Genomic DNA, 13,685 nt, shown 5'->3' on the forward strand with positions numbered 1-13,685 from the left:
CTTCGTGCGGCGGCGAATTTTATTCGACCGGAGCGTCCTTCGAAGTCCAAAGTAGGCACGATTCCCTGCCATAATGCGTCTTTGAATTTCTCTGCTGGTATCATTTTCGGCGGTCACCAGTGAGCCCAAATACACGAACTCATCGACCACCTCGATTTCATCAACGTCAATCTGAACTCGGAGTGGGAGGCTAACATTGTCTTACCTAGAACCTCTTCCTTTCATGTATTTTGTCTTTGATGCGTTGATGGCAAGTCCAATCCGCCTAGCTTCAGCCTTCAGTCTGATGTATGTTTTCGCCATCGTCTCAAAGTTTCGTGCCATGATGTCAATGTCATCGGCGAAGCCAAGAAGCTGGATGAACTTCCTGAAGATTGTGCCACTCGTGTCTATCCCAGCTGTTCTGATCACACCTGCTAACGCGATGTTGAATAGCAGACACGAAAGTCCATCACCTTGCCGTAACCCCCTTCGAGATTCAAAGAGACTCGAGAGTGTTCCCGATACTCGAACAACACACAACACTCGATTCATCGTCGCCTTGACCAATCGCGTCAGTTTATCCGGAAATCTGTACTCGTGCATAATCTGCCATAGCTGATCTCGATCGATTGTGTCGTATGCATGTCGTTTTGGTATCTGCGGAGTACTTATTGCTTGCATCATAAGTGCACCGAAGACATCAAGACGTTATGTATGGATGTATGTAAAGGAAACCACTCATTGTTGCAGGCACAACTATTAGACAGTGGACTGTCCACCTCGTACGACTTGATCAAGTACAACACCTGATTGTATTCAATTTACCATTGTATGAAGGGCCAAAAACGGAGCGCGAACCTATAAGCAGAGACACTTACGCTTAGTCCGCGGGATCAAAGAGAATCTCCTTCCAACAATAAAATCCTAAAACCCGGTAATGTACAAGCCATCGCACGAGGGGATGTCAAAATGAGTGGGGAAGAAGATCCCGCCTTCAATTCACGATCTGTTAACGACAGGAAGTTGGCAATTCCACTCTCCCCATCCAAATCGCTTCAATCGGGTGCCGCCCTGGTTGGACCGTCCCATACCCAGCATATAATGTGTCATATTGTAATGGAATGGATGTTAAGAGAACAATAAAGGAAAGATCTCACCCGATATGTTGCAAAGGAATCCATGACTTCACGGCGATTTCGAAGAGCTCCCATAGATTAGAAGACGATTTATATCCTTAAAACAAAAACTATCGTCTCTGAAAGACTCTCGATAGAACTACACGATAAAAGCGTGACATCCGATGAAATGCTCAATACAAAGATGACATGCTCCATCAGCAGGCAACATTGGTGTGCTTGGCGAGAAAAATAGTGCAAAAAATCCAGGCTACTATGTTATAAGTTGAAGATGCCGTGTTGCCCTAAAAGCAATCGATTAATCATATAAGAAAGTCATTGGGTTCGAAATCAGTCAATAATTAATTGCCTTGAATTATCTAATCAAAAAATGGTCTGGAGCAAAGTTGTAGCTAATAGAATTTCACAAGCTTAGATAGCAAGCTTCCCCGTAAATAATTGTGGCGAAGGGCTAGGACGTTGAGTACAAAATGGTCTCTTTTCCCATAGTAATTCCCATATAAACTTCGAAGGGTCAGTGCAGCATGAGTTCGCAACCAAATAAATTCAAATTTTGGGAGAATAATCAGGACCTGGGATCGATTGAGCTTGGTGGAGCGAAATCAATATTTGAACCACCCTACTGCTTATGTTCCGATCAGAAGAAGGCACATTGCAAATTGAATATGCGTGACCCACACTGAACATGAAGTCGTTTTTCCAGTTTTTATGTTTTCATACCGTTCTGTTGTAACTCCGGCTTATTCTTATTATTCTTGGTGAATTTGAATCAATTTGGTGAATTTTCACTTAAATTTGACAGATGGAAATTTTTGAAATAAACATGCTATTACAGCAGACTCATTTCTGACTGACAAGGAATCAACATTTAAAAGACGCTTTCTCAAAAATCGGCTGACCAACAACAGAGGAATTTTCGAACATCTTATTTTATTTTCGAAGTGTCAAATTTAAGTGAAAAATTTCCAAATGGAACATAGCCTTAGGCTCTGAACCATTTGGTGGAATATTTTAACTTTTTGTTAAAATTTGACAGATGTAAAGTTATCGTTTAACCCTGCTATCCGAGCGTGGTTGCTTCTGACAGACAAGAAGTTGAATTTTGACAACTGTGGCTGAGTTCTGCTCGAAAAGCGGTCGACCGACAGCACAGGGATTTTCGAACATAGAAAATAACTTTCGAAATGTCACTTTTAACCATGAGTTAAATTGAACTCGGCAAATGATTCACAGCCTTAAAGGCCCAAGCGCAATGACAGCGGAAGCGGAACGGCAACGGCAGCGGAAAAGCCCGATCTGAGTAAGCCAACTTGTCGGATTGAAAACTTGTTGAAACAGGTTGAAACCAAATCGACTTCGGTTAGGCATCTTGATGTCATTTGTGACAACTGTCAAACTTTCCTTTTCCGTTCCGCTTCCGTCCACATTGCGTTTGGGCCTTTAGTGTTCGAAATGCACTTCCACATTTATTACTAGGTGGGGTGAAAAGTCAATGAGCTGGATTACCGAGGTGAAGCAATCGGTTGAGTTGTGTGAGTAAAACCCCTGTACGATACAAGCAATTAGTGACGTCACTACTTGCGTTTACGTTGATTTTTTGGATTACTAATACAACCATATTTCACGATCTGCTTCACCTCTTTCTGTACTCATTGGTGAAAAGTAACCTTCTTGACCGCCAGAATGCGTTGCTACTGCAAAAAAAGGTTATGGTGCCTTGTAGCAACAAACAATACGAAACTAACGATTTTAAATTGGCTCACCACTTTAGTAGCCTATTGGTCCCAAGCAAACGATTAACGTACCCTATTCTAGTTGAAATTCTATTACTACACTATGTTTGTTTTGATTCGCTATGAAAGTTTGACAGATAACATCAGGGGTGTGTGGATTCATGCAGAACATGCAGGGGTGAGTGAAATAGCTTGGGACTGCTTGGGACCGTTGTTCTGGTACTGAGTGAGCCAAAAATAATAATGATTTTCTTCGGGACCCAGTGGTCTTAGAGTTACCTCTATGGTAGTACCGTGCATTTACTGATTAGGCTATGAGGCCCCGATTTGATGTAACTCCGTAAATTTTGGATTAATTGTCTTGAACTTTCCACGTCAGCAGTTCAAATTAAAAATTTACGATGGTGCATTCGTTTCGATATTGCTTTCAGATAGAGGATAGAGGAAATCAATTAATTCTAGTTTTCTAAAACAAGCCGGGACTCAAACCTATTTTTGGAATATTTTTGAAATTTTCAACCGATTTTTTATGTTTGTCTACCGATTTAACGAACCCGTCATTATGGTATCACATGGTAGCAGAAAGGGAAACTGATACCATTTCAAACAATCCAATTGAAAAAAATCGTTGAAAATTTCAAAGATATTCCAAAACTAGGTTTGAGTCCCGGTTAGCTAACTACCAAAATAGCTACATACACAATAAAAAAAGCTAAAATATGAAATTACCTTTCCAGCTATGTACATGGACGGACAGCTGATCCTGCGCAAGGCCCGAGGACTATTGCATCAGTTCCGCCAGTTTCCGAAGATTCCTTGCACGTTGTCGGGATTGTGCAAACGATGCGGACCGGGAATGTGGGATTCGGGACACCATCCCTCGATCGAGTGCATCGGCCATCTGGATCATGAGAAATGTGCGCTAGCTGTAGATTAAGCTTACTAACAAATAAGAAAAAGAAAGTACGAATCGAAACACAAATGAATGAAGCATTCCAGTGATAAGAATGAGTTTTTCAAACCCAATGATCGGCATCAAAAAGGATCCGAACAAGCTTTATTTTGCTTAGTTTTAGCATTATTAAACAGACAAAAGAGAATCAACATGCAGCACGCGCTTAGTAGCTAAGTCTATTTATTGCAGAACTATTTAGCTATATAGCTGTTATTTTACTGTTAAACGGAGCAGATCTTCTCAAAACTTAGACTAGAATGCTATATAAGTTACTATATTAGTACACATAAACAAACAAGTGGAAATCGCAGCGAGCGGCATCGAATGTTTCAAATAATGCAATCAAATAGACACAGACACACAGGCACACAAATGTCACAGCAAATGAAGAACAATAACTAACAAGTCTTTGAGCTATGCTTTTTAACAATGTTGTACTACATACATAGCTTAGTGCAGTTTACTCTAGAATCTTGCAACTGTTTTGCTATATCTATAAAACAAAAAAAAACTAATGTATGCTTTTTATCAATCGGTTAAGCGTGATTTAATTTAAACAATAGCTTCTACAGTCAGTACACCCATAGCCAAAACAGAAATAGAAGAACTCAATAGTCTGGTTGAAGTGAAGTGGCACTTTCCGCCGACAAACCGATAAACCATCGCAACCAAAAATGTAGTAATCCAAACTATTAGCAAGCCATTGCACAGATAATGAAGATACTAACTATTGTTGATGTTACGGAATGTTTACAAAAATTTTATAATCAATTCTGCTAAGTGATATAGTGGTTCAACTCGGAGGTGGAGACAAAGTAATGGTGATATGTTGTGAGAGGCGACCGTGATGCTCAAAACGAAGGAGTACCCGTAGGTTTACACATGTTTCCTCATACAATGCATAACTTTGGGTACGTTTTTAAGAGTCACTGATACTCTATGTTCATAAAATTTTGATCAAAACGATACAACTAATCTGTAGCAAATTTTAAAACCGACGTAAGTGTTTTTTGTAAATAATGATTTCAATCGTCAATTTATCGAAACTGATAGCTCATCCAGGCAAACTTAGACCACCATCAGGAAGGTGGAATTTCACCCTAGATTTACCCGATCAGTTTCGATAAATAGACATTTGTAATTGATGTTTACAAAAGCACTTACATCGATTTGAAAATTTGCTCTACAAATAATAGGAGATTGCTGTTGAAAAATCTGTCTCGGTCAGTGATTTAAAGCCAGTAACTAATTTTAATTCGTTATAAGTAAAGTAATGGTGACTGTAAACTCACTAATTCTGAAAATTAAACTTTATGTTATCTATTGCACGATTAAACATCTGTAGACAAATCTTAAAAACCTTCGTTTAGAGCATAATGTGTGATGGTGAATTGCATGGACTTCAAATAGAAATATTTAATAAATAATAATTCAAAAACATACCTACGCTTCTTACGTGATTTAACATTTTTGGAGGGATAAAAATTCGTTTCGATATTCTTCATATTTAAGATACGGTACTAGTCACCGTTCTATCGAGAAGAAAACATCAATAATGTCAATGATTTCACCGTGCCCAAATCAAAAATACGTTTGATCCGATGCATTAGTTCAGAAGCTACAACCCAAAGCATACTAGAGCGCATTGTATGAATATTTACACTCATTGTTCTCAAAAACGAAAGAAGCGCTCCTAACGAATCCATTTTTCTGCCTTCATCCGTAGTAAAGGAAAACGGCCCAAAATACACCCCGGGGCAAAATGTCCGATACGATTTTTCATTGCATTCCCGTTTAAATCATAAATTTGACAAGCCACAGTGCTAGTTTAGTACTTAAACTATCATTTCAGCACAAACAATCCCAGAATTAAAAGTGGAATAGCTATGACAAACATAATCGGGCGTTTTTCAAGGGGGGGGGGGAGGGGGGCATTTGTCCCCTGTTCTACCCTACGAATAAAATCCAATGGCGATTCAATTAAAACTCGCATGACGAAATAGGAATTAAGAAGAAGTGTTAGATTTTTAACAATACAACAACCAACATGTATGGAAAGGTAAATAAATTTAGAAGTCATCTATAATCTATAGTATCTATAGCATATTTATAGTCTGGCGGATGGAATTTCGAAAGTGGAATCAATTAAATAATAGAGGGGTATAGTGAACTATAGTCGCTATATTCATAGTCTGGCGGATAGAATTTCGATCTATCAAAAATCGGAACCAATTCAATATATTGTAGACCAACAACTTAAAACGTACTATCAACTTTTATAAACAAAACGTTGATTATTCTTTTCTCGCCAATCGAACCAGCATCGTCGGATAGGGGAAACTTTCCCCAACTCAAAGATGGTGTTAGTTAGCGTAGACGAGCCTTGAGTCACGAGAAAAGGGTTTCCGAAGTTTTAGCTGATGTGCTCTTTTCTGTTGTTGGTCGTGATTTGCTCTATTGGTTCCGCTATTTGACAGCTCAATTGGTTCCCGAGATTCTATCCGCCAGACTATGAATATAGCGACAATAACAGTGAACAGGTGGGGCATAATAAGCACTCCAGTCATAAACCTCTATTTGTTCGAAACAAATTAATTGGTAGTAGGTTCAATATCACCATTACAATGATTAATGACCAATTATTTTTTTTTTTTCGAATCATTAGAAATCCAAGGCTAATAGCGAATTTGTTTATGTCAGTGCGAACCTCAACATGTGGTAGGTTTTAAAAACAAACGATCAAACTGACGTTTGTCAGAAAGCAAGCAGAGCCGATCTTGATACCAGATCCAGGTTGGAACTGAATAATAAACAAATTCGCTATAAGGCACAGGAAGTTCACTATGCCCCTCCAACTGCTATTTTTTTTAAAAAGACCATGGATATCGTAGTTGCTACTTCGTTTCTGATCAAAATAAGTGGAATTGCACAGCGAACGACATAGATGGCACTCGGGGTTAGCTTAACCATTTTCAATGTGCAAGTTCACTAATGGATCATTGAAGATGCTGAGGTTTTGACAGCACCGTACTGTGGCTACCACAGTATTTTACATTGGTTCGTCCGTATACAGTAGCGCCAAATGAAAGCTGTGGTGGGTTCAAAACTCAGCCATCTAAAATGATCCATTCAAGCTATTTATATATCAGCACCGGGGCGCCAGCTACGTCCACAGGTCTTTGGGGAGGGTAACCCGCATAAACGCGAACCATAAATTGACCTTACCTAAAATGGTTAAAAATTGTTTATAATCCCTGCTAAACTTTAAGTGAAATGGTTATGGAACTTTACATGAACGTTTAATGATAAAGTTTCAACCTTATGTATTATGGTTTTTTGGAACTGGACCTTACAAATAATGGGTTGTTAAGAACCATTACCATTCTAAATTCTTGTTTTCTCCATACATTTTCAGAAAGAGAACTATATAAGAACGTTTTTACTTATGATTTGAGAACATTAATGGCAATGGTTATGGTAGTCAGTAAGGTCCATTAATGGTTTTGTATTATCGCTCAACTTTACGTGGAATATATCGTGAATTGGTAATCAGTAAATTACAGGCAACCAATTCGCGATATATTCCACATAAAGTTGATCGATGTTACAAAACCATTCGTGGACCTTAATGACTACCATAACCATTACCATTAAAGTTCTCAAACCATAAGTTAAATGGTTCTAATATAGTTCTCTTTCCGATGCCTGTACCATTTTTGCATTGGTATAATTGTGTGGCAAGTCCAATCATACTTCTATGCCCAGGGAAGTCGAGAAATTTTCCAACCCGAAAAATTCCTAGACCGGACCGGGAATCGAACCCAGCCACCTCTAGCATGGTCTTGCTTTGTAGCTGCGCCTTTACCGACTGAGCTAAGGGAGGAAAGGTACGTTCCTGGGATTGTATTCCCGACCTTCTACTCAGTAAGCAGGAACGGTGACCACCATGCTACCAACAATCAATACGAAACTAACGATTTTAAATTGGCTTACTACTTGACTAGCCTATTGGTCCCAAGCAAATCGATTAACGTACCCCATTCTAGTCAAAATTCTAGTACTACACAATGTTTGTTTTGATTCGCTATGAAAGTTTGACAGATAAAATGAGGGGTTATTGGATTTTCCTATGTTTCGAGGGGTGAATCGATTAGCTTGGGACCGAAGATAGTACCAGAGCTGAGCCAAAAAGTTGAGCACGTTTCTTCGGGACCTACTAGTCTTAGAGTTACCTCTATGATGCTACCGAGCCTTGTTAAAATGCTAAAATGAACTCGAGTTTTGTCTCTTTCATACAACGTGTTCAACACATCATTTCTATAACGCCTAGCTAAACTATCAGCACGAAACGAAAATAAAAAGGAAAAGCACGTTTAGAACGAAAGACTGGTTGTGGATTTTCTCGTCGTTGCTTTGTTCATCGCTTTCAATGAAAGTAACGTTGAGTATCGAGATGAAACGAAATCTCCTTATGGCTTTCAGTCCCTTTCACCAACACTCTTTCAATTTGTTTAATATGCGTTACGTCTCGTTTTCGTTACTTTTTTTAGATACATATGTGGATGGAAGATACATTAAACATATTACGTGTAATCTACAATTATATACGTCATGAAACCTCTGTTGAAGTGTTTTATGAAAGACGAAACTATCAAAGTGCCGGCGCCGGTGGTGTAGTGGTAAGCGTGACTGCTTTCTAACACCCCGATGGGTCTGGGTTCAATCCCAGCCGAGGTCGGTGGGATTTTTCTGAGGCATAAAAATCTCTGGTCACGTCTTCCTTCGGAAGGGAAGTAAAGCCGTTGGTCCCGGCCCATGTGTGTTTGAATGGGTGCGATATCCTACGCAGGTGTGGAAGCTGCCTTCCTGCACATTCGATTGCCGTCAATGGATGGCAATCGATGTCCGTCGGTGATTGGCACTAGATTGCGGAACAGAGACCGACGTTAAATAAAAGGAAAAAAAAAACTATTAAAGTCAAGCGTTGTTTCACTCGTTCGCTTCACCGGAGCTTGAAAGGAAGACCAATGATGCGACGGGAGAAAGAGAGGCATGCGTTTGAAAATTTGTTTGTAGACACCGGCTGAAGTTGTAGAATTCTGCGAAGCTGTGCGACTTCAACAGAAAAAGAAGGCTAGTAGTCTCTTCGTCGCATCGATTTTGTCTATTGAAGCTGATATTGTGACTTTCTGTTGCGTTGCGTTGTGTGTGTAACGGAGTAATTCGTAGATTTTGAGAGTGAATAGTTCTCCAATCAATGTTCAGAACAGGAGAAGCATGTTAATTACCATTGCCAGCCACGCCCATTATCTCCGTTACGGGGAAAGGAAGGATATTGTTGATGTAACATCTACTTAACGGAAGGCCAGCGACTCACCGACGCCCCCATAGATGCTACGGAGTTGGATTTTTTGGTAGGAGATGGGTCAGGATTCGCTTAAGCAGTAATTGTTATGTTCTCGAGGAGCTTGGGAGTTAAGCCACGATCTTCTACTCAGTAAGCAAAAGCGGTAGCCGCCAAGCTAGTCGAGCTCCTAAATTTAAATTCCAATCCTGTTTAAAATAAAATTAAATAAACAAAAAGGAGCCGTCTCACCCGAATGATCCAATTTACTCCAGCCATGTGTGATGATAACAGTGATGTACTGCACTTTGGGGGCCACTAGGCCAGTTCTTAGGACTACTCCAACGACGGTCGATGATCGTGGAGATTAATTCGCACTCGCCGAAACAAAACTATTAAAAACTGAAATTAAAAACTATCACTCGCGATGTCTCCAATTTCTGTTCCGGGAGCACAAGCGAAGAAAAAAAACAAACAAACAACGCAGATAACTAAATCTCTTCAGATGCTTGCAAACATGATGAATCATGTTTTCTTTCTCGATTCTAAAACTTCCCAGAAAGCGAGAAAACCACCAATCACACACGTTTAACGTGCCAGCGCTAATCAGGCAAAAGCAGCCGAAAGTTACGAAAGCGAACGCACGCATTAAAACAGAGAGCAAAATTAAAACACAACCGTATCCGAAGGGGTTCGAAACTGAACTCGATATTGTGACTCTCTGTTGTCCATAAATTAACAGCATCATTGGATAGGGAAAACTTTCCCTATGGTGTTGCTGTGCATAGGCTAGCCTTGAGTCACAAAAAAAAAGGTTTCCGGAGCTGTATTTACAAAAACTGATGTGCTCTTTTGTGTTGTTGGTCGTGATATGCTCGACTCGTTCAGCTATTTGACAGCTCAATTGGTTCCCGAGATTCTATCCACCAAACTTTGAATATATCGACTATAATCTATAGTAGAATCAGTTCAATTTTTCAGTACCGTTCGAAAAAGAGAGTTAAAGAACGGATTATGCTCAGTAGAACCAACAATCAATACGAAACTAACGATTTTAAATTGGCTCACTACTTGACTAGCCTATTGGTCCCAAGCAAACGATTAACGTACCCCATTCTAGTCGAAATTCTAGTACTATGCAATGATTGTTTTGATTCGCTATGAAAGTTTGACAGATAAAATGAGGGGTTATTGGTTTTTCTTATGTTTCGAGGGGTGAATCGATTAGCTTGGGACCGAAGAGAGTACCAGAGCTGAGCCAAAAAGTGGAGCACGTTATTTCGGGACCTTCTGGTCTTAGAGTTACCTCTATGGTAGAACGGATATTTAATCAAAAATTCCATATACAGGCGACTATTGCCAACAAACCATTTGAGCTGATTAAAGGCTGAATAAGCAATTTTTTAGCTGAAAAAGCCCAAGCTCATATTCTGCGTATTTATTATTTACCCAGACAACCAGAATGCACTTATATTCAAAGTTGTTTTGGTGATATATAAACATATATACAAACAAATAAGAGATGAACTAGCCTCAGGCTAAAAATCTCTAAAATAAAGAAAAAAAAAAAAAATATACAAACAAACAATTCGTATAGAATGCAAATAAATGGCTTATACGTACAAAAGTGGTGGCCATATACGTGCATATTTTAATTTAATTTTAAACGAGTTGATTTAACATCATATACAATTTAATCTGTTATAACAAATACATTTTGAAAAGTCTTACGATGTAATCCGATTTAATTTGTGATACAGTATGACGGAAAAATGAGTCATCGCATATGGGTCGGAAATTTGCATTCTATACGATTCAACTTAAACATAATGCGAAGTATGCCATTCTTAAATACAATATTGACTTAAACTGTAGCAATTTACGATACTGTCTGTACATTGTAATACGACTTCTGGTTTTCTGGGTATTGCTTAATCATTCATCTGACAAAACAGTCCTAATGAATATCATTAATAATGTTCAATCTTCTTACTCAATTTTCAACGGATGCAAACAAACGAACCATTGCAGATATATAGGCTGGTTATAACTAGAGAGGGTCTAGTATAAGAGAGGAGCGGATTCAAAACAAACTGCCAGTGCAATCAAGATAGGCGGTGCTCGTTTGGCTCTGGCTTTGACAGTTCGTTTGGCTCAAAACCAGCCAGTTCCTCTTTTATACTATACCCTCTCTAGTTATAACCATACAGAGTGAGAGCAACAATCAATATTCGAAACTAACGATTTTAAATTGGTTCACTACTTGACTAGCCTATTGGTCCCAAGCAAACGATTAACGTACCCTATTCTAGTATAAATTCCAGCACTACACTATGTTTGTTTTGATTCGCTATGAAAGTTTGACAGATAAAATGAGGGGTTCGTGGATTTTCCTATGTTTTGACGGGTGCATCGATTAGCTTGGGACCGAACATAGTACCAGAGCTGAGCCAAAATGTTGCGCTCGTTTCTTCAGGACCTTCTGGTCTTAGAGTTACCTCTATGGTGAGAGTACGATGAAATCCCGACTGCATCAGGGGCCGCTGTCGTAACATCCTACCTGAAGCACGCAAGTAAAGGCACTCGCACATTAGATCCGGATCGGACGCGTTGCGGCTAAGTGACAGCTAAATCTATTGTCTACCTGTCAAATTTATATCAACGCAACACAAACAGCTAAAAAGCTATGGGAGTATGAGTTATCAGGTGTTGCCCATTCAAGATGTAAATATAAACAAAGTTATCAATGGGAAAGAGCTGTCAGTTCAACTGTGAACTGTCAAAAGTTCTCGGTAAACAATAAAATCAGCTGACCGCAACTGTCTCATGGAATGCCTTTTCGATCTCATCGTTGAGTCATTTAACGACAAACGTAGCTTGTTGTAACTTTCGTCTTCGATCAGCTGTTTCAAGATCAAGCAGACGGCATTTATCGGGATACGCTACAGTAGATTCCTGAGGACAAGCCGTATGAACCTTTTTTGGACTCGCTCGATTCTTACGTTCCATGTAACGTCGTTTGGAACCCATATGACTTAAGTGTTTTCTAGAATCGGTCACACGAGGGAACAATATAGAGCTTTTAGGCAGTGCGGATCCTTACTATGGAATAGTAATGAGTTATTAGTTTTCGAGTTAAATTGAACATACTTGCTCTTCTCACAAGAAGCCTCATTCAAGTGTGATGTTCCGCATCATTCGAAGCGTTCTGAGACCTTGCCAAAGACACACCCTCTCATCAATCATAATAGTTTTCATGAGAATCCTATTTCAATTGAGATGTTTCGTATCATTTGAAGAGTTCTGGGACCTCCCTAAAGACGCCCCGTCTCATCAATCAAAATAGATCTTGTTAGTGAGAAAAACAAGCGATGATACTGATATTTGACCATTAATCGGAAGCCTGGCCCGAACCTTTTCTTGTTTCAAATCTCAAAATCGAGGTATATAACTCGGTGAACATAATCAACTAGAAGAGCTTAGGGCCAGAGTTCGATGTGATAGATCTTACATCCCGTAACGTACCACGAAAAGGTGATCTACCCACGTTACGGGGCATGCATTACCCATAATCGTATAATCATATGAATAGGAAATCTAGCACAGATGGGACTGATATGCGATTATGGGCAGAACATAAAAATGTGACACAGGGGGGTGACAATTCCGCATGTCATAATTAATGTAGGGCCCCTTTGAGGATAACAGAGTAAGTATAAGACTTCCGTCGATAGACCCAAGCTACGAAGGCGTTCAATTTAGTATAATTAATACAAATGCTTAATAAAAAAAATGGGAACGAAAAATGAATTCCACAATCGATCCCTTTGCGGACGTCAAGCTGTATTTAACGAAGAAAATTTCTAGACATTTCATGAACGGATCCGTAAATCCGTAGAAATGGGTCAAAGCCACAAATCAACGGAATTGTCCGTGCATAGTTTCTTGCAATACGTAAACGTTTTGGCCCATTTCCTTGAGTGGGCGGGACCTCCTCATGGATACGGTGGTAGTTTGTTTTCTATGAGAAGTACGTACACTTCGGGTTAAGTACTGTGCGCCTCCATGGATTAATTTAGATATAGGTTTACCAGCGCTATGTTTGCACTTATCCTAGACGTACAATCTTCTTTGTTATTGTATTTTCCAAAATACAAAATTGTAATCATTCATTCAGTTCACCTCCCTTTCACAACAGACATGTAAAATATCACAATGCGTAGCCTAGTACCAATAAATACCCACCCTTTCATAAGTTGCTTCAGTTTGATACCCCTAACTAAAACGAATCTAGCGGAAAACAATGCCCACAGAGAGGTTGGCTGGTTGTCATTATTAAAGAGATTTTCAGCCGTAGGCTGGTTCATCTCTGCCCACAGAGAGGAGCAAAAACAAAATCTAGCTAGAACGAAAAATATCTGCGAAAGCCACAGCTAAAACTACTTATGAACTATTATATTTCGAAAAAAATAAATACAAAGTAAGCAAACATATTACCCAGGTAAACGGCATATAATGAGATAGCGGAACGTGAT

The 13,685-nt window shown here is 39.3% G+C and overlaps 1 protein-coding gene across 2 annotated transcripts in view; it reads left to right on the top strand.

Annotated features, from left to right (window-relative positions):
• TBC1D16 (TBC1 domain family member 16) overlaps positions 1 to 4,621 on the top strand; it is a 38,134-nt gene extending 33,513 nt beyond the window's left edge. For both annotated transcript variants that reach the window (XM_065236831.1, XM_065236838.1), the window contains exon 7: positions 3,589 to 4,621. In XM_065236831.1, coding sequence (XP_065092903.1) covers positions 3,589 to 3,788 — 200 coding nt within the window. In that variant the 3' untranslated portion in view covers positions 3,789 to 4,621. The remainder of the gene's footprint in view (positions 1 to 3,588) is intronic.
• Positions 4,622 to 13,685: the final 9,064 nt, after the last annotated feature.

Source organism: Ochlerotatus camptorhynchus, unplaced genomic scaffold (genome assembly GCF_037179485.1).
Source record: "Ochlerotatus camptorhynchus isolate MF236.1 unplaced genomic scaffold, CSIRO-AGI_Acam_v1.1 ptg000041l, whole genome shotgun sequence".
In the NCBI taxonomy this organism is placed as follows: Eukaryota; Metazoa; Arthropoda; class Insecta; order Diptera; family Culicidae; genus Ochlerotatus; species Ochlerotatus camptorhynchus.